Below are 21,521 nucleotides of genomic sequence, written 5' to 3' on the forward strand. Positions count from 1 at the left end.
CTTCCCCAATTGCTGGCAAAATTTTCAACAAGTTTGGTTTCTAGTTTAATCTCTTGCTTAGTCAGCTGAGCTCAGTTCACACCTTATACTCACAAGTGCTCCTTAACCTGGCCATTCCTTCAGCCCCAAGGAGCTCTGTCTCCTGTGGGTCTTCCCTGAGATCCTTGCACTTCAGGAGGCCCAAAGCAGTGCCTGATCCGCCACCCGCCTCCACGGGCCAGCTCCCCTTACTTGTCACTGGGGTTTTTTCATTTAAATGACTGAGTTTTCGTATTAGGTGCTGTGCATACTCCCCCATTCGGAACGTGTAAAAGTAGGAACACAAACGTGACTGTAACAGAAGTAAATATACAACATGTGGCTCGGGTCTCAAGGATCTGCTTTGATCCTGATTTACTCTGTTAGCTTCCACGACCACCACAAACTAAACAAAGCTCCAAATCCTCTGTTCCTACTCTTACTGCTCTGTCACTTGTAAAAACAAAGTTTATTAAGTACGAGACCATGAAACCATTCTATAAGCCAGAACTTTCTTTGGTTATTCATGAAAATATGTGAGCAAATGCCTTTTGTGTGTAATGATTATAAGTGTAACAAGATGGGAAAAAAATTCTATTAGCAACTGGTACCAGAATTCCTCCCAGGGAGAGCTTGCCTTCATTAGGAAAATGCCGTTCCTACCTGGGGTAAAAGCTGGGTCTGCAGAGGAGGAGTTTGGCTTGTTATTACACAGGGAGCTCCTGGGTGAGTCTGGGAGGGAGGAGGAGAGGAAGAAAGGGAGAAGGAGAGAGACAAAGTGAGAGAGGAGATGGGTGCTGTGCCATGATTGGGGCCCCTTGAATCTTCAGAAAGCTAAAGACAGTCATAGAATGCTTGGTGTGATTGCATTTCTTATGGAAAACGTGGAGGGACTGAGGAGCCAACCAGCTAGTGCCTCTGCAGTCAGAGGGAGAAGGCCTGGCTGCACTTGAGGGACCTGGTTACAGGCTCAGAGGGAGAAAGAGGAACAGACCTAGTGAACAGAAGCTGAGAAGTACATCAAGTGTGAGTACTAAGGAGGTGAACTGGGACGGTGAATGAAATGATGCACGGAGAGAGAACAGATCTAGGAAATCTCACGATTTTCAGGGCAGACTTGAGTGAGAGAGCTTCAAGAAGGCAGCTTGTCCTGTCCAGCAGGAACATAGGAGCCAAATCTTTATAGAAAAAAGAAAAATATGCCTACTGTTTGTTCTTAAATGGAGTGCAGACATTCCTGGAAACTGCATCATAAAGTGGACTGCTACAAAATCAAACCTGATTTTTGCCGGCCCGGTGGTGCAGCGGTTAAGTGCGCGCGCTCCGCTTCAGCAGCCCAGGGTTCGCAGGTTCGGATCCCGGGCACAGACTTATGCAGCGCTTATCAAGCCATGCTGTGGTGGCGTCCCATATAAAGTAGAGGAAGATGGGCACGGATGTTAGCCCAGGGCCCGTCTTCCTCAGCAAAAAGAGGAGGATTGGCAACGCATGTTAGCTCAGGGCTACTCTTCCTCACACACACATACAAAAAAGTTCCTTAAGGAACACAGTTGCGGCTCACTACTTGTTTGTTATTCTTGTTGTTGTTGAGGTTAATGATGATAATGATGGCATCTTCTCAGAAAACACTGGCTACCATGTTTAGAAGAAAGAAGCAGAGAAGAAGGTACAAGAGGAGGATTCTCCACTGTGTCATTGACTATTGATTGGGCTGGTGATGAGCTCCTAAGAGGTAGGACATTCTGGAGGGTATCAGGTGAAATCAGTTCATACTATAGTGTAACTAATGTGGAATGACAGGGAAGTAGTTGTTTAGAGGTATTTTATCAGTCAGGATTGCATTAGGCTGCATGTAATAGATATCTGTCTACAAAAAGGGGTTTATAGTTCCCAGTAACAAGAAGTGGAAGCAGCCTTGGGCTGACACAGCTGCTCACAATAGTTGTCAAGGACCCAGTCTTCTGTACTTTCCTGCTCTGCATCCTCATGCTTGAGCTCAAGATGATTTCTGCACCTCCAGACATCATGACCACATTCCAGGCGGGAAGAGATGGAGAGCAAAAAGTGTGTGCCAGCTAAGTTTATCCCTTTTATGAGGAAATCAGTAGTCTTTTCAGAGGCCCCTTCTAATGGACCTCTGCTTACCTCTCATTGCCACCATGAAACATAGCCACCTACACAATGGATATTGAGCACATTCCATCCCAAATGTAACCAGTGTTCTGTAATAAATAAGGGGAGAATGGATATTCCATAGGCAAGCAGCAGTATTCTTCCACAGGTTGATTTATTTTGGGGTAGTAATTCAGGGCTTTGTGGTGGCACACTCCATATTACAGGTCAAATGTCAAGGTCATTAACATTTTTTAACATACATTGACTGAGTTTAAACTGATGTACTTCTTACAAATCCTGCCCACTTACCCTCTCAAGGTTATTATTTACCATTTAAAAATACATAAAACTAAATTTTAGGTTAAATGATTTGTACGAGGACAAGTGAGCTCAATACGAACATTAATCATCTTCATCCAGCGTGTTACATGTAGAAAGTTATCAGTTGCGGATCATGGAATTAGAGACAGAAGAGGCCCTAGAGATCATTGCCACTATAAGTGATGGAACAAAAGCCCAGAAAGCATAATGATTTCTGGTTTAGCTAAGGTCTAGTTCCCAACAGAGATAGGACTAAAACCCCAATGTGTTGACTTTCAGTCTAGTTCTTTCCACTACTTTCTCAAATCTGCCTGTGAAATATATATCTAAACTCTGAACTTGTTTCTCTCATGAGGAAGAAGAAATGAGTCACAGATCTTTCACTCAATCTCCATCTGTTTCTTTCCTAAACCACTTCTTATATATAGCGCTCCTCAGGACAACCCTAATTACAAGGCTTGTTACTTTATGGACTTAGACACATAAATCATGGAATAAATTATATTTCCCAAATGGAAGAATTATATAAATAAGAGTCTGTTATGATCCAGTTAGTCTCTGACCCTTGAGTTTATTCTGTGTGCAAAGCAATTTGCTTTAAGGGTTCTTCAGTATTTTAGTTCTCAGGGCTCACCATCTGGGAGACCAAATAGACACTCTTGTTTGATATTGTGATTTTGTCTGGGGGTAGGGGGAAGGCTTTGTGTGCACACCAAAGTGGCAGACTCAGAAAGGATGATGGAATCCATGTGGTCCATCCTTTCCCCCAAGGCAAATAACCCTTCTCTGCATCCCAGACTCATTGCCATAAGGCAATGAGTAGGAAGACCTGACTGACAAAGAACCACAATTATTTAGGCAGCTCTAAATTATCTGAAGGTTCTTCCCTCTTTTAGAGCTGAAATCCACTGTTTCATAGCTTCTGTTCATTGATTCTAGTTCAGCACATGGGAACTTTATGGATGTTAACTCCATTTCCATGGGACAGATATTTGAAGAAAGCCATCATGGTCTTGGTTAATCTTTTTCCAGTTCCTTTTGTTACTCTTCCTGGGGCATCTCTAGGTCCTTCATCATCCTGATCACCCCCCCAAAATAAAATCCAATTTATCAAGGCCCCTTAGAACCAGGTACATTCAGAACTAGACACAATACCATGGATAAGATGTGAGTGGCACATAATAGGGCCATTTCCTCCTTTATTTTGGATACTCCATTAAAGTGGCCCTAAATTGCATTAACTGCCTCATCCCAGCATTGTTCCATATTGAGCTTCTTGGTCAGTTGAAGCTATTACAACAGCAGTCCTTCCTTATCTGCAGTTTTGCTTTTTGTGGATTCAGTTACCCTCAGTAAACCATGGTCCAAAAATATTAAATGGAAAATTACAGAAATAAATAATTCATAAGTTTTAAACTGCATGCTGTTCTGAGTAGTGTGACAAAATCTCTCGCTGTCCTGCCCAGGACTTCCTTAGTCCAGCGTATCCACGCTGCACACACGCCCCACCCGTTAGTCACTTAGTTACTTAGTAGTCAGCTTGGTTATCAGAGCGACTGTTGGGGTATCGCAGTGCTTGTGTTCAAGTACCCCTTATTTGACTTAATAATGGCCCCAAAATGCAAGAGTAGTGATGCTGGCAATTTGGATATGCCAAAGAGAAGCCATAACGTGCTTCTTTTAAGTGAAAAGGTGAAAGTTCTCTACTTAGTAAGGAAGGAAAAAAATCACATGCTGAGGTTGCTAAGATGTATGAGAACTTTTATTATAGTATATCATTATAATTGTTCTATTTTATTAGTCGTTGTTAATCTCTTACTGTGCCTAATTTATAAATTAAACTTTATGGCGGGTATGTACGTATAGGAAAAAACATAGTATATATATAGGGGTTTGGTACTATCTGCAGTTTCAGGCATCCACTGGGGGGCTTGGAACGCATCCCCTTGTGGATGAGAGGGGACTGCTGTACTCTTTCTGGAACACCGTTGTTTAGCTTGCTCTCCTCTTCCGGATTGTCATATCTACACTTACCTCACGTATACCACAGAAGCATTCAAACCAGTAAACATGTTACATAAATTTGTGTTGTGATGGTCAAAATACTAATTCAGGACTACATTCATTGTGCACTTACCTATTCCAGGCGCTGTGCTCACAACTTTACATCTATCATCTCCTTCAATCCTTACAACGACCCTCTTGAGACAGACATTATCCAGTTTTACAGATGAAAAGCAGGCTCATAGAGGTTGAAGAGTTTGCGTACAATCACACACAAAGGAAATAGAGAAGTGGGGAATTCAGATCCAGGTTTTCCAGAATTCAAAGCTTTTGCTCTTAGCCACAATTCTACTCTGCCTCTTTATCCTAAGCTCAGAAAAAACCAAACACGGAGATTCCGTGTGGGCTCTTCCTGCAGCTTTATAATAACCAGGGAAAGCGGACAGAATAAGAGAAATGGGTCTGGAGTTCTGGTTTGGTTAGTGTCTGGGACAGATACTTTGGTGTATAAAATCTCACAGCCCTTTACCCTCTGGGGGTGAAAGCTAAAGTGGTCTATTGACTTCCAGAAGTATCATTGAAAATGTAATTAAGTGAGTCTCCCTGGCAGCTAGCATTGCTGTGCTTGTGTCACACAAGGCAGCTAAAAAGTATACATGGAATGACACTCAGATATTTATTAAAATATTGGGAATCAAAGTGCCATGGAAATACTAGCTATAAACATATATTAAGATATTGGAAATCAAAGCACCATGCAAACACTGGCTACAGTTGTTTCCAATCAGAGCTGGCTTGGGAACAGTTCAATAGTGACATAAGGGGAGAAAAAGCTCTATGATTCATTTTAAAACTATTTTTTAAAAAGCCCTGGTTTGCTAACAGCTGTTTTTGCCTGTTGTGTCAGTTCTGTCCGTCAGCTCCTCACAAAAAGAGTGGCTGCAAGAGAAAACTGCCAACGTGAAAACATGATCAGAATAATAGCCAACTCCCAGCAAGGAGCAGACCTTCCCCAAATAGGATTAGGGCACTGACTTTGGCTTTGTGTTCTGAGCTTGGTCTCTACTCCTTCTAGATAACGATCCTTTGAAACTGTGCATAATGATGGCTTTGAGAGAGGCTCCAGAAAATGAGACTTGTTCAGTGGACGGAACCACATTTAGCTAGCTAAAACCAAACCAAACCAAACCAAACCTTGCTCTGGTTGCTGCAGTGGGGAAGGCCAAAACCATAAATTAGATGGAATCAAGCACTTAGTTTTTTCTTGCTTTGGCCCTATATGCTTGACTCTAAGCAAATCCTGTCTTGACTATTGGTCAGTTCTGTCAAATAGCCAGTGCAGAGCCTCTGTAAACAGGGTTGCTCCCACCACAGAGCCTGTGCACATGTCCCTTCCATCTGGACATCTTCACCCTCACTCCCACTCCATCATCCTGGCTGCCTTCTGCACATCCTTTACATCTCAGCTAAAATATCCCTTCCACGGCCTTTCCAGACTACCCAAACTATTTTAGGTATTTTAGGTTTTATGTTCTTGTATCCTGTAGATTTTTTTTAGTGCTTGTGATAGGCAGAATAATGCCCCCCTAAAAGAAATCCATATCCTAATCCCCAGAATCTGTGAATACATTACCTTTCATGGTAAAAGGGACTTTGAAGGTATGATTAAGTTAAGGATCTTGAGATGGCGATTATCCAGTGGACCCAGTGCAATCACAAGAGTCCTTATAAGTTAAAGAGGGAGGCACGAGAGTCAGAGTATGAGAGAGATTTGAAGATGCTACACTGCCGGCCTTGACGAAAGAGGAAGGGGCCAGGAGCCAAGGAATGCAGGTGGCCTCTAGGAGCTGGAAAAGGCAAGAAAGTGGAGTCTCCTCTAGAGCCTCCAGGAGTAGCACAGCCCTGCTGACAACTTTATTTTAGCGCAGTGAGACCCATTTCAGACTTCTGATGTCCAGAACTGTAAGACAATAAATTTGTGTTGCTTTAAGCCACTAAGTTGTGGTAACTTGTTTATAGCAGCTATAGGAAACTATTTATTACACTTATATTTATTTGTTCTTCTGTCTTTTCTGTTCAACTACAAGCTCCACAAAGGTAGAGGCCTCCAGATCTAAGGATCTAGCACAGTACCTGGCACTTGTAAGCACTGGATAAATATTTGCCAATTGATTATGCTCCACAGAAGCAAGCAGTAATGGCACCATGAGATCTCACCCAGAGGCTCTTCATTATAATAGGCAATAACCCCAACCAGAATACTCATGCATTCATTCATTCTTTCTTTCAAACCTTTACTCTTCTGTTCCAGATGCAATGCCAGACAGTTGGCACAAGAGAGTGATGAGAGTGGTCTTTCTCTTAATGATGAGTATTGGTAAGTGGCGCCACCAGCTACCCAGGAGCTTCCTTTTCTGTTACACGGTTGTGCCAAGTGTCCCAAGTAATTGATTGTGGGAGAAATAACATAAATCGTGGGTGAAAAATATTGTTTGTATTTGCTATGTCATTTGTCAAAAACAAAAAATGGATTTATAAGTGGAAGATGTGTATAAGAAAGTTTTAAGTTCAAATATTTACTGGGATGTTGTTTGAGTAAGCAGCAATTCAAAACAATTTTGACCACTATCTGTAAATTCCACCATTCTCTCTCAAAGGAAAAGAAACAGGTACAAGTTAAGGGTAAGCAGACTGGTGGAGACCAGACCCAGTGGCGGGCTTGTCCATAGCTCTCTGTCAGGTCAAAACTGTATGTGATGGTTTTCTCTTTTTCTGCTTCCATCAAGCAAAAGAATAAATGTAAGAGATATAGACTAGAAAATTAATAGCATAACAGTACTAAAAAGTACAAATACTGTGCAAACAAAAAATAGGGGGGAAACACACATATATATATACTTATACATGTGGAAAAACGTCTTTTGTAATCTTGGTTAATATGGAGGCTCACTCTTAAAATAAAAAAACCTCTAAGAGAATGTAAGAGAAGACAGTGGGCTTCATGGTCTTTGAAACTATATTGCCTTTTGGTGAAGGTTTAAAGTTGCCATATTAAAATACATAACATATAGGATTAACATACAATATAGTTATATTCTATAATATCATATTACATTATGATATATTGTATATCATAGTACATAAGGAAAATGTCACATACAGTCCCATTTGGGGAGTTTGTATTTGTAAAAGAGGCGTGACATACTCTGGATAATGGTTTGATTTTTTTTTTTAAGATTTTACTGTAAATGTGTATTTCACTAAAATGGGGGGAGGGCGATTCCATAATCATTAAATAATTAGCTCTTTTTTTTTTGAAGTATGACCTCTTTTGTGATCCTCTCCCTTGGAGATGGATGAAAGTGTATTTCTATTTTTAGCGTCCAATTCCCAAACCTGAGCTGAAAGACCTCAGCACGACATATAGGGTGGTACACTTGATCTTCTGAGCTACCCAATGCTCTGGTGCAGCAAGAGGAGGGACAGGAGAAGTGAGGCGGGGTGACAAGGCAGTGCAGTGCGGGGACAGGGAGCACAGTGTTCTCAGGCTCTGCAGTCCTGTGAGCAAACCGCTCTGAGGAAAACCTTCCCAAGAGCTCAGTGTGCGCTCTACTGCCATCTGCTGTCACCCTGGCTTCAGTCAAACAGAGCAAAGATGTCAAGTCTTCATGTCTTGAAGATACTTACAAAACAGTCCAGTCGAAAGTTACAGATTGAGACTAATCTCTTCGCGTTATATAATAAACGTAGTATGAAAGTTCATTTGTTCCACATCTTTATCAACACTTGGTATTTTAAGTTTTTCGATTTTAGCCATTTTGGGGGTTTTGTAGTGAGTGGTATCTCTCGATTTTATTTTGCTTTCTCATGATGACTGAGGTTGAGCACTTTTCATATGTGCCTACTGGTCATTTGCAGACCCTCTGTGGAGAGATACATACTTCAGTCTTTTGCCCATTTTTCTATTGGGTTGCCTGTTTTTTCCTTATTGATTTGATGACTTCTTTATTCTGGATGAAAGTGCTTTGTCAGATATATGTTTTTAAATATTTTTTCTCATATTGAGGTTTGCCTTCTCATCCTTATAATGTTATCTTTTGGTGAGCAGAGTTCCTAATTTCAATGTAAATTGCAAATTTAAATTTACATTGAATCTAAATCTACATAAGTGTAAATTTCATGTAAATTGTAAAGTCCAACTTACCAATGTTTTTCTTTATGGTTGGTTTTTTTTGGGTCTTGTTTAAGAAATCTTGGCCTACACCAAAATCATGAATAGATTCTCCTATGTTACCTTCTAGAAGCTTTATCATATAACCTTTTACATTTACATCTACCATTTACCTGAAATTGATTTTTGTGTAAGCAGGGGTAAAGATTAATTTTTTTCAGTTGTGACATTCAATTGACCATTGAAAAACCATCCTTTCCTCACTGCACTGCATGCCTGCCTTGTCATAAATCAAGTGACCATATACACCTGTGGATCTGTGTCTAGTCTCTGTTCCACTGGTCGTTGTCTACCCTTGGGCCACAGCCATGCATTTCTTCTGTAATAATAATTATAATAGAAGCAAAGTTATTTTTTAAAGCCCCCAGATTGCTTTATGTTGGGCAGTTTGTCTATCTCTGCTTCTGACACTCCCAGCAATGTGACAGGGTCTTAATGCAGGCTCTGGTAAGACTAATCTGAGTCTTTCAGAATTAAATATTAATGGGACTTACGACCACCACCACCACCACCACTGCTACATAGCTAACGTGGTATTCACTGTGTGCCAGGCACTCTTCTACACTGTACAAACTCATTTAATCTTTCCAATAACTCTGTGGGGTAGCTACTATTATTCCCTTTTACAGATGAGGAAATTCAGGTACGTGACTTGCCCCAAATCACCTAGCCAGTAAGTGGTGGAGCCAGGACTTGAATACAGGCAGTCTGGTTCCAGAGTGCATGCTTTCATCCACTACCCTCTTCTGCCTCTTTTACAGCCAATGTAGTTTCTTGTGAACCATGCCATGTAGCCAGGCAATAGCGGGCAGGAGCACCAGTCTCCCAGCCCACAGACCATCAATTATCCCAGAGCAGTTTGACTGCAGAAGGTCCCCTCTTGCCCCTCTGTCCATTCACTCACTCTTTGGGGGTACTGAAGTATTCATTTGAAGGTAAGCTGGTAAATGTAGCTTGGTTGAACTCTCCATACGCTGTGGCTTGATGTAAAAACCTTTAATGATATGGCGCCTGTTTTCCTTTCCAACCTCATCTCCCTCCAAAACCCCCAAATGTACTGTTCTGTGTTCTTTTATGTGGTGGTCAGTCAGGTGTGGCTACAAGAGGAGACACAGGAGAGGCTCAGGGAAACAAAGATTATTATACTCACAGGTCCTAGAAACAGGAGGCATGCCACACTCACAGGCACCACACGCCACGCAGAGCCACGTGGGGAAGCATCAGTGTTGGCAGGAGGCAGAGGGCCAGGTGCAGGGGGGAGAGCCAAGGCCATGGCCTTTGTTAGTTTCTGCATCTCTGCAGGAGCAGGGTAAACAGCTTAGGATTGGCTAGCTTGAATAATTACAGTGGGTTCAAAGCTATAGGAGTGGTCCCTGGTCGCCTGGTACCTGATCATGGGATAATCAAGACAGAGGAATAGTGCCACCTGGGGTGGAGAGGCCAGACAGCGGGTATGGATCTGGATTGGTGAGTTTGCATATCCAAGGTTTGCTCCTGCCTGGGCCCTTTGCTATCTCTGGGAATTGGTTAGTCCCAGTAGGACAGTCTCTCCCTAGCCAGAAAAAATTTTTAAGATGTCAAAACACATCATAACACACAGAAAATTTAAAAAGCATGAACAATACATGTATTCTGTATTCAAACTACCTAGAGTACCCAACGGCCATGTGCATCATCTCAGAGCACATATCATTCCTTGCTTTCATTGCACTTGTCTTGTTTATCTTTAAATCTTAGATCAAATACCACTTTTCTCAGGTCAAAGCTCTGATGACCACAGATGCACGGTTAAGAGCTTTCCCCATATCACACCCCGGTGGCTGTAGCCCTTTTCAGATCACTGTAATTACTGGTTAATATACCTGTTTCCTCTACTAATTCTAAGATATTTCTGAGGGGCTGGGGAGGGAAAGAGGTAGAAATATTTGAATTGAAAAGTTTGAATGAACGTATAAATGAATGAGCAAATGAAAGAAACTCTCCCTTCCAGAGACAATATGCCACTCTCTTCCCCGTTTTTCTAATCTGTACCATGAACCACGTCTACAATATGGTGTGGTGACAGCTCCTTCTTGCCTCCTTTCACCGACAGCTGTAACATCTACCAGGGCCTCTTCCTGGCGAGGCTGGGATGGCTGAGGTAGATGTGAGGCCCAGAATTTTCGTTGGTCCATTATTGAGATCAGTAATCTGAGTTTCAATATCATGGAATTAAGTTATTGGCAAGATAGAAAATATATTTTGAGGCAGATATTTTAAACTAAAAATTATAAAAATTCCAGTGTTCATAGTTTACTCAGTTATAAGCCTATCTTAATGAATTAATCCTTACAACAAGTAGTAAGCAACGAGAATTATTTCTATTGTAGAGATGCAGAATGAAGCTCAAAGAAGCCATATGACTTAAAGTCCCAAAGCTAGTAAGTGACAGGGGCAAAATTCTAATTCAAATCCAGGGCTTCTGTTACTAAATTTGGAGCATTTTCCATTAAGCCACACTGCTCCTCGACTTACATTTATTTCCTCTCAGCTTTTATTTGTCAATATTTATAGACAACAAACAGAATACATGTTTCATGCTTGCAAGCAGTTATGGTCATTTTGAATGCTTCCTGATCTAGGTAAGCAGCGGAGCCTTCTCAAAAGGCAGTTTGTTAGGACAGCAGTATCAGAGAAGTAAGTAAATATAAACATCTCATAACAGAGAGACTGATCTGCAGAATTATTTTAGGGGCCTATGCATTTCTAAGGAGGAAACAAAGCACATGGCAGCTTGCAAAGAACCTCTAGGTGAACCCACAGTTTGTTTCATTATGAAATGATGAAGAGACTTATCAAATGTTTCTAAGTAATCATTAAAATTAGGGATATAAGATGCAAAGTACAGTGAGTTTGTGCAACAAAAATACACAAAAGATTGTGGATCTAGTGGGAAATTAGGCACATGATCACAAAATTTAAATTGTGGCAATATGAACAAAAGAGTCAACAGTGTACGAAAATCCGAACACATTATTATGTATCTAACCAGAGTAAAAATAATATTGTACAAAACTAGTTTAGAATGATTTTTTAAATGTCTTTTCCTTTCTCTGTTTTATCAGCAGGTGAGCCAACTAATCATATTTTTTGAAATTTCTATTTAAAAACACTCATACTAATATTAACTTCTCATATATGGAATGAGAGTTGAATTTCTTTCTTATGCTTCTGAGTAGGTGGTTTTAAAAATCCATGCTGGTGGGGCCGGCCTGGTGGTGTAGCAGTTAAGTTTGCGTGCTCTGCTTCGGCGGCCTGGGGTTCATGGGTTTGGATCCCGGGCGCAGACCGATGCAGCACTCATCAAGCCATGCTGTGGGGGCATCCCACATACAAAAAAAATGCAGGAGGATGGGCACAGATGTTGGCTCAGAGCCAATCTTCCTCAGCAAAAAAAGGAAGATTGGCAACAGATGTTAGCTCAGGGCCAATCTTCCTCACACACACACAAAAAATCCACGCTGGAACATTTATTTATCTCTGTGGCTTTTATAAAGGCATTTCTTTTTTGTGGGTGTGTGTGAGGAAGATCAACTCTGAGCTAACATCTGATGCTAATCCTCCTCTTTTTGCGGAGGAAGATTGGCCCTGGGCTAACACCCCTGCCCAGCTTCCTCTACTTTATATGGGACGCCACCATAGCATGGCCTGACAAGCAGTGTCGGTGCGCGCCCAGGATCTGAACCTGTGAACCCCGGGCCGCCAAAGCGGAGCGTGAGCACTTAACCACTGCGCCACCAGGCCGGCCCCTATAACGGCATTTCTATACTGTGACCTCTTAGAAAGTGGAGTTTCAAATACTCGACTTACTAGCCCTCCCTCTTTCTCCTCAGTCATACTCAAGATTCAGGGAAATGTAAAAAGATTCAACTTTGGCAATGGCTGGGGACCCCTGTCCCAACAGTGCTGTACTCCTAAATGCTATTTCATGAAACACACATTACTCAAACAGGAAACAGAAACACCAAATGTTTTACTTTATATTTTCAATTCAGAAATATAAATAATACTTATATAGCATTACATTTACGTATTTACATAGTATTAACATAGAAGGCAGTAAGAAATGTCGGTTTAGGGTAAATGAACTGTTACACTTGAAATAAGGTGCTTTTCAAGTTCATGGTATACAATGAAAAGGATTATTAAGGAGTATATTGAAGAAAAATCATATCATGGAAAATTATTAGCTACATGGCTCAGAATTTACACCAATTATATTTTGAATCCTAATATTTTTCCTTATTAAAAAAAAAATACAAGCCTACTAACTTATGAAGCCTAAGTTTGCTTTCAATAAATCACCTTGTTAAAATAACATGACAATCTACAGTTTATTTGTTATTTACAATCTTTAAACATAATTGAAGAGCAAATCTTTGGGAGTGCTTTTAAAATGTTAAGTGATTAAAAATGTATAAAAAACTGCATTGGGGAAAATGTCACACATTATAGCTTAATAAATGTAAATGATATTAGAGATATAAACATACGTTAAGCGACATGCATCGCTTAACAATGGGGATCCCTTCTGACAAATGCGTCGTTAGGCAATTTCGTGGTTGTGGGAACATCATAGAACGTACTTATACAAACTTAAATGGTACAGCCTACTACACACCTAGGCCCTATGGTACTGATCTCATGGGAACACCGTCGTATATGCAGTCTGTTGTTGACTGAAACATCGTTACGTGGTGCATGACTGTACTTCATGGAAAGAGTATACTGACCTGATAATACAGGTATACAAAGGAACGAATACATACCATTTCATGAAATGCCTATTAATCCAATAGTGAATCAGTCCACTGCCAAAGAGGGTGACCAATTAAAAAGAGGCAAATTGAATAAGCAATATACAATTTCAAATTTCTAAGTAAACTTGAAAATATTTTTCAATTTATTTAACCATGAAATATATAAAACAAGAAAATACTGAACTGAAAACTAGGCTTGAACTTGGAATCAATAATTTTGTCAACGTGAGAAAATGTAGGCAAATCCCAGTTTATAAAATAATCTACAGAGACAAATAACGGGGACTGCTTTGATTATCATTAAAAAGTGTTATGCTGAAAGCAACATTTAAATTTTTTTGCTATCTAATTTATGAGTTGGTGAATTAAATACCATACATACTGGAAAAACAATATTTTCCATTATATCACATTATACATTCACACAGCAAGTTATGTTTCCACAAGTTATAAAAATAAGTCTTTCTGTAGATTACAAAACAAAAATAGAATAATTTGTATCGCAAGTTTTAAAAAAACATGGCAAACTAACCTGATAATCATGACTTTTTTTTGCCATGATTATATATTGAGTCTCTAAGTTATCTATTCAATAAATTAAATCAGAAATCTTTGATCCACCAATGTTTTGGATGCCAAATTCTTCTGTCCTACTGTATTACGGATAAATCTAAAAATCTGGAAAAAAAATTAAAACAATTCAGAATAAAAAAAATATATATAAAAGAAATTAAGTACACACATCAAAATATCCAAATTAAACTAGTTAATCACCTCAACTATTTATTTTCATATATCAAACATCTGAATTCCATGGTGATATACAAAATTATTTCAAGATTATCATGTTTCATAATATTGAAGCAGTGTATGTTCCTGCTTAGAATATATACATATATATATTTTTTATTTTGTGAGGAAGATCGGCCCTGAGCTAACATCTGCCAATCCTCCTCTTTTTGCTGAGGAAGACTGGCCCTGGGCTAACATCCATGCCCATCTTCCTCCACTTTATATGGGACACTGCCACAGCATGGCTTGACAAGCGGTGTGTCGGTGCGCGCCCGGGATCCGAACCAGCGAACCCAGGGCCGCTGCAGTGGAGCGCGCGCACTTAACTGCTTGCGCCACCGGGGCGGCCCCTAGAATATATTTTTATAAATTAATAATACAAATCCTCTCATGTTCACAGCAATGCACTTTTAAGTATCTGGTAAGGCAAATTTCCTCTAGCTCTAAAAGCTATGGAAACATCAAAAGAACTGGTAGGGATAGAATTTGTTCATAATTCTAGATCTCTATCAAGGACTAATAAACTATATCTTACTAACTTATATACTTCCTTTACATAGTGGGAAATATTTGGGTGATAGTAATAACAACATTTCCAGAACAAATTTGTCATTTCTTGAAATCTCCATTTCAGGCTCCACACCCATCCAGGTAGTTGTTTTGCCCACACTGGTAGGGAATGTGTGAGTTGCAAGTTGAAGGGGCTGAGCCCTGAGCTAGATCTCCAGTGCCTGCCCTTATGCAGCGTTAATATCTGGGGCAGAGGGTGAATGGGCCTCTATTACTGTTCACTTCTGGCATCTAGGAGATCGGCAATCGAAGTCTCTTCCTACTGGATTCCTTTCACGTTTTCTCAAGCAACTTATGCCCAACTCAGGACCCCAGTATTTCACTGACCCTGAAGGAGAGTGTATAATGAGGTTGGTTGAAATGTTATTCCTTTTTTTTGGTGGGGTTAATCATATTCTAAACCTTTACAAATTCCTAATGAAAGCAGACATTGTTACTCTCAGCTATAAAAATAAATATCTGCTTCCAACATATTTCTTTTAAAAGAAACCCAGAAAAAATTTTAAAATTTACCTCTTGTTGTAGGTATGTAAGGAAGGCTGCTAAAATAAAATTCTGGCAAGCCAAATCCACAACACAGAAGAACAGCAGGTCATAAATAAGAAGAGTGGCTTCATTTCCATAATACAGAACACTGCTGAAAGAATAACCTTCATCTATTAAAAAAAAAGCAATTTTTAAGCTATAAATTAGAAATTTGAAAACAGAATAAACCTGTGATAAATTTCTGGTGATAAAATTTGGATATTTAAAAACAGCATAATAGAAATGAGTTACTATTATAATACTTCATGGCTTATAAAGAAATAAATGAAAGGTATTGAAATTTGCTAACCTAAAAGGTTAGTCAAGGAACTCTGCTCATAAAAAGCGGTTTTAACATTCACATCAAGGATTGGTAGTTTCTAGCACTGCAAGTATACAGTCAATACCTTTCAAATACCAGGTGATGAATAGCCTTTATTTGTTTATACAACTAAAGGGTAAAGAATCTTAGAAAGATTCTCTAAGACAAAGTAAGTTAAAAAAGCAAAACAAAACCAGCAAGGACTAGAACAGTACCTAGTGTGCTATAATTTGTGTCTCCAATAGTTCCCTAGGGCTCTGCTCTGAGACCTCTTCTCTTCTCACTCCACAAGGAGGGGTTCATCCTTTTTGGGATGTGAACACTCTTTTAAGATTCTGATGAAAGCTAGAGACCCCTTCATCAGAGGGGAACAAAAATACACATATCCGAATCTTGCACACAACTTCAGGGAGGTCCAGAGAACCAGTGAAGCCGCCCATGGGGACCCAGTTAGGAATTCGTTTTATACAAGGGGACGTCTGGCATGCTGGTAATATTCTTTTTTGATCAGTGTGCTAGTTAGAGGGATATACTCAGTTTGTGACAATTCACTGACCTTTAAGCTATATCCTTATAAAATACACACTTCTGTATATATACTATACTCGTATATCTACTTAAATAAACAAGCCTGCTCTATATGCTCTTCCTGGGTGATCTTCCACTGCCATTGCTCCAGCAACGACCTCATTTGATGAGACTCCTCGGCTTAATACTGTGTGCATTGACTTTCTCCTAAGATCCAGCCCCTTACATTTAATGCTTTACTGGACATCTCTTCCTAGATGTCCCAGAGGTATCTCAAGACAACATATTCAAAACTAAATTCATCCCCTTTCCCTCACAACCTGGTCCTCCATCTGCACTCCCTGTCTTAGTAAAAGGTACCACCACCAACCACCTAGTCACACAAGCTGGGATTCTGGATAATTTTTGACTACTTTTTCTCTCCTACCTCTTTTTTTCCTTAACATCTCTAGCAATCCTTTCTTCTTCTTTATCCCCATCATCAGTACTGCCTTAGCTCATATTCTCATCCACTCCCAATAAAGATGAAGATGATGATTGTATTATTATTAGAAACAGTAACATCATCACTTTACTGGGTGCCTACCCATATCAGGTACTGGTACGTAACTGGTTCTTTATACATGGTAACACATGTATAAACAAAACAATCTTTAGAGGGTTATACTTAATTTTACAGAGAGAGCATTAAAGTTTAGAAAGGGTAAACAACTTTCTGAAGTTCACAAAATTAGTAGAGTCAGATTTTGAATCCAAGACCAGAAGACTTTGAAAGCTATATTCTTAATAACTAAGCTACATTATTATAGACTTGCATCTCTTTAACTCAACCTATTCACTACTGCCAGAGCAGTTCTTCCAATTTACAAATCAGATCTGCTTAGGACTTTTTCATGACATCCATGTTCATCAGCAGTGGTTTCCAAATTGTTTTGATCATGTATCCCTATCAGAATAAAATGTTGAGGATGCATCCCACAACAGGCATATTTTATTATTTACTACTATATATTATAAATTTTTAAAAATATAAATTAAGAATGATGGAATTGCAAATACACAAAAAGACATTTTAATATTTTCTTCTCAAATCTCCATGGATCAGCCTCCACACCTCTGTGGGACAAAAATTTAAAAACATTTTTTTTGGAAAAAACTGCTCTATAGGATAAAGCAAAACTCCTTAGGGTGTCAGACAAGGCCTCTGGGATTTGGTCTCTGCCCTTCTTATCTCCCATGCACTCTCTGCCACTGCCCCGCCTCATGCCAGGCTCCAATCATCAAGTTCACGAGCGCGTCACGCCCTTCCCCGCTCTGCACCAATCTCTTTGCCTCTCTTCCCTTGACCCTCCTGTTTGACAACAGCAACTTATTTTTAAGACCCAGTTCAAATTTCTCCATGTTGCCTCTCTGGCTTCACCCTGTGTCTGGTTAGATTTTCTACTTTCCTTTCTATACCCAGTGTAACCTGTGTCTGCACAGACTTCTATCCCAGCCTCACTCCACTTGCCTATTCACATGCCTACCTTCCACAGTCTAATAAAGAAGATGCTCAAGGGAGGGACCATTGGTGTGTGTATCCCAGGACTGGCCAACTCAGTAACACAGGGTAACTGATATCTAGGCCAGGACATTGGTCATACCGTTTCCATTTTTACCAAGCCATACAAGAGGCTATCAGTCCCATTTAAAGTGGCAAATATACTACTATTTTAATGATAAGAACCCAGGTTTAGTTACTATTCCTGTCACAGATATCTGCAGTTTTTAAGAATTTAGATAAAATGAAAAATTAAATGTTAAAAATTAATTACAAATGTTATCCTTCTTTAAGTGTTTCATAAGGTTGCCACTAAATGAACATTCCAATAAAATCTAAATTTTATGTATTTGTTTTACAATCTCTTCTATGCATATCATTGATTTCAAAATTCAGCTTTTTTACTTTCTTGTAGAATAATTGTCTTTTATATATTTTTTTCTTGCTACATGACACAATAAAATGGAACACAGAAAACTACTATAATTCTATGAAGGTAAGTCCATTATGTTTCCTTTGTTTTTATATAAAATTATAAAATCAAAAGAAAATTAATAACACAATAAGCACTTTTTCTCAACCTTTGAAAACAGTAATCAAGTTCAACAAAGGCATTTGTAGGATACCATTGTAAAAGATGCTTTTTTCCATTGGTTCCATGAATTCCATGCCAAGAATTCTCTCAAGAAGCAATTTATCCTTTATAAAGTAGTCCATTTCCTTATGAACCTGAAATAAAAAGCCAGAGTCATTTCAAAAACAACAGTGAAGTAAATGCTTCCCAATTTTTATAAAATCAGCAGGAGAGAAAATGAAAAATGAATAGTACACCAAGAAAATCTGTTCTTCAAAAGGACTGAATTTACTACACTGGGCTTTATAACAAAATTCTCTTCAAGAATGTTTTAAATTTTAAATACCCGTAGTAGTATTCAGGGCTAGGTAGACTGAAAATCCATTTCTGAACAAGCTTTTCAGGAATACAACCACAGCACAACATATTTCTATAATGAATAATACAGTAACATTCTGATAACTAACAAAATTTCAGTACAGACATATTTTAAAGTAATCATCATTATGCTAATAGACATGTAAAATCTCATTTTACTTTTACAGAATCTAACTCTATCCCTAAGCTACAGTATTAATTTTGACAGCCAAAAAAAAAGGGAGCGAGGACTCTAAACCCATCAACTTGGCTGACTGAAGAAATAATTGATACTCCTGGTTAACTTTTTAAAAACTGCATCTGATTCTAGATTAAATATAAATGCTGACATACATACATGATCGATGAAAGAGCCAAGAAATTTATTCATAGTATGATACGCTTTTATACTCTGCTCAAAAGTACTTGCTGATGAACTCAATAGTCTGGCAGGGCCATTTTTCTAATGTGAAAAAGAGACAAGGATAAATGCAACATGCCTTATGTTCTTGTCATTTAAATAATATGAAATATTGGCAAAATATATCTGAATAGTACTTTATACAAACCCTCGTTAGTGTCTCATGAATTCTGTCGTAGTGTTGTCTCATCTGGCTAGAAATCGCAATCTGAAAAGTCTGACCATCCGTGTTTGGTACTAAACCTCTCTGGCTACATAAACTTTCCTGAAAAGTTAAAAGATTTAAATTAAGATCAAGATTATGAAAATTTTGCCTATCTCAAAAAGAAAATACAACATTTTTCTCCTAGTTGGTATCACACATTACAAGATTTGGAAGTCAGTTGAAATTTTACTGGAACTATCTCAGTGATAAAGAGATTCTAACATTACCCCAGGTTCCCACTCCCCTCCAGGTTTTCCTCATTTCTGTTTTGTCATACTCCCTGGGAGGTCTTTATATCATCTCCTTTACTCTGCCCTACTTTTAAAAAAAAAATCTCATACTAAGTTCATTGAGTATTGGATATTCAGCTTTTTTCCACAATTAACTTTACTGCTCTTTAATGCATACCAAAAAGTCTAGTCTTGGAATTAACTACTTTTATAAATGGTCTTTTTTGTTTTCTAAATACTTTTAAAATGCTTCCTAATTAATTCCAAAAGGTAGTGATACATGACCGAACAGCTGGTGTCATGGACCAGATATCCATTTCAGGCCTCCCTGACGTGACCTGAATCCCGAAAACCATAACAGGTAACATTTTGCCCCACCCCCACCTAGCTAATTCCCATTGGTGCTTCAAGGTTCAGCTCAAGTTCTTGACTCTGTTCTCTTGCCTTTATTTGCCTACTCCAGAGCTTAACGTTCTCCTTCTTTGTCTAAACCTAATCTGCAAACATAAGGTAACATTTGGTTATTCTACTGACTTAAAGGAAGTCTACGTGTAGTGAATTTCTCTATTCAAAAAAAAAACGTTTTTTTTTCCCTGATTAAAAAAGCACATGCTACTGCAGAGAATTTATGAAATATACAGAGGTAAAAAAACAAAAGGAAAAAAAATTACCTATAATATCAACATCAAGAGATACAGGTTTATAAAGTATTTCATTTCCAGTTCGTTGTCTAGGCATATACATATAGATGGCAGAAAATTGGGATCACACCAATTTCTTTTTCAATTAACATTATATACTGAACAACTCTCCATGTTATCAAATATTCTAAAAACATGACTTTTAATGTCTACCTAAGATTTCACTGTATAAACCAATTAATATTCTCTCATTTTTGCATGTTTTTGCTCTTATAGATAATCCCTGTGATGAAGATCCTGAACCTGATTAGCTATTCACATTACTAATTATTTCCTTAGATTCACAGAATCAAAGTCAGAGATAATGAACTCATAAAAAGCTCTTGGTATATACTGCCAAATGCTTTCCAGAAGGCTTGTAAAAATTTCTCCTAAGACCAGCAGTTTTATGGGTGCCCATTTACTGTGTCCTTGATGCTATTAAGTATTAGTTTTTTAAAAAGTTTGCTAATTTGAAGAGAGCAAAAGTGTTATTTTTACATTCATTTCTTTCATTATTTATGAGTTAAACATTTTTTAGAGGTTTACTAGTCTCTTCTGTTTCTTATTTATGTAATTTTTTTTTTTTTAGGTGAGGAAGATTGGCCCTGAGCTAACATCTGTTGGCAATCCTCCTCTTTTTGATTGAGAAAGATTGTCGCTGAGCCAACATCTGTGCCAATCTTCCTCTATTTTGTACGTGGGACACCACCACAGCGTGGCTCGATGAGTGGTGTGATGTGTAGGTCCGAGCCCAGGATCCAAACTTACAAACCCTGGGCCGCCAAAGCAGAGCACCAGAACTTAACCACTACACCACTGGGCCAGCCTCTTATTTACGTATATTTAAAAATCTTTATGTCATTTTTCCATTGAGGTTTTAACTTAGTGTGTGCTTACTCATTTGTATGACTTTCAATATTGTTATCAATATCTTTTTCATATTTACTGTGAGAATTTTACCCTAATTCACTATGTATTTTATTTATATAATTGTTGGATATGTAAACATTCTATACTAATAAAGTAAAATCAATTAAGATTCCCTTTTTGATGCTTTGTACGTTTTATGCTTAGAATGTCAACTCTCAATCCGAAATATTCTTTTCTAGGTTTTTATAGTTTTTTTTACACTTAACTTTTCAATCCAGGTGTAATTTCTAATAGCTAACCAACTGATCCAGTTCAACGTATTAAGTAAATCATTCTTCTCTGAGAGGCTGTTATCATGCATTAAATTCTTACAAGTCACAGGCATAGTCCCTTAATCAACAAATCCTCTTGGTTTT

At 38.6% G+C, this 21,521-nt stretch overlaps 1 protein-coding gene across 3 annotated transcripts in view; it reads right to left on the reverse strand.

Moving 5' to 3' along the window:
• Positions 1-12,680: 12,680 nt before the first annotated feature.
• The window catches only part of TMEM67 (transmembrane protein 67), a 56,919-nt gene continuing 48,078 nt past the window's right edge, over positions 12,681-21,521 (reverse strand). For 2 of the 3 annotated variants that reach the window (XM_004431167.3, XM_087447655.1), the window contains 5 exons: positions 19,266-19,382; positions 19,055-19,159; positions 18,392-18,494; positions 15,364-15,506; positions 12,681-14,166 (listed from right to left, as the gene is read on the reverse strand). In XM_004431167.3, coding sequence (XP_004431224.2) covers positions 14,086-14,166; positions 15,364-15,506; positions 18,392-18,494; positions 19,055-19,159; positions 19,266-19,382 — 549 coding nt within the window. In that variant the 3' untranslated portion in view covers positions 12,681-14,085. The remainder of the gene's footprint in view (positions 14,167-15,363; positions 15,507-18,391; positions 18,495-19,054; positions 19,160-19,265; positions 19,383-21,521) is intronic. The other variant, XR_015555981.1, reaches the window with a different exon arrangement.

This window comes from Ceratotherium simum, chromosome 23 (genome assembly GCF_057802395.1).
Source record: "Ceratotherium simum simum isolate JZ-2026a chromosome 23, ASM5780239v1, whole genome shotgun sequence".
NCBI lineage: Eukaryota > Metazoa > Chordata > Mammalia > Perissodactyla > Rhinocerotidae > Ceratotherium > Ceratotherium simum.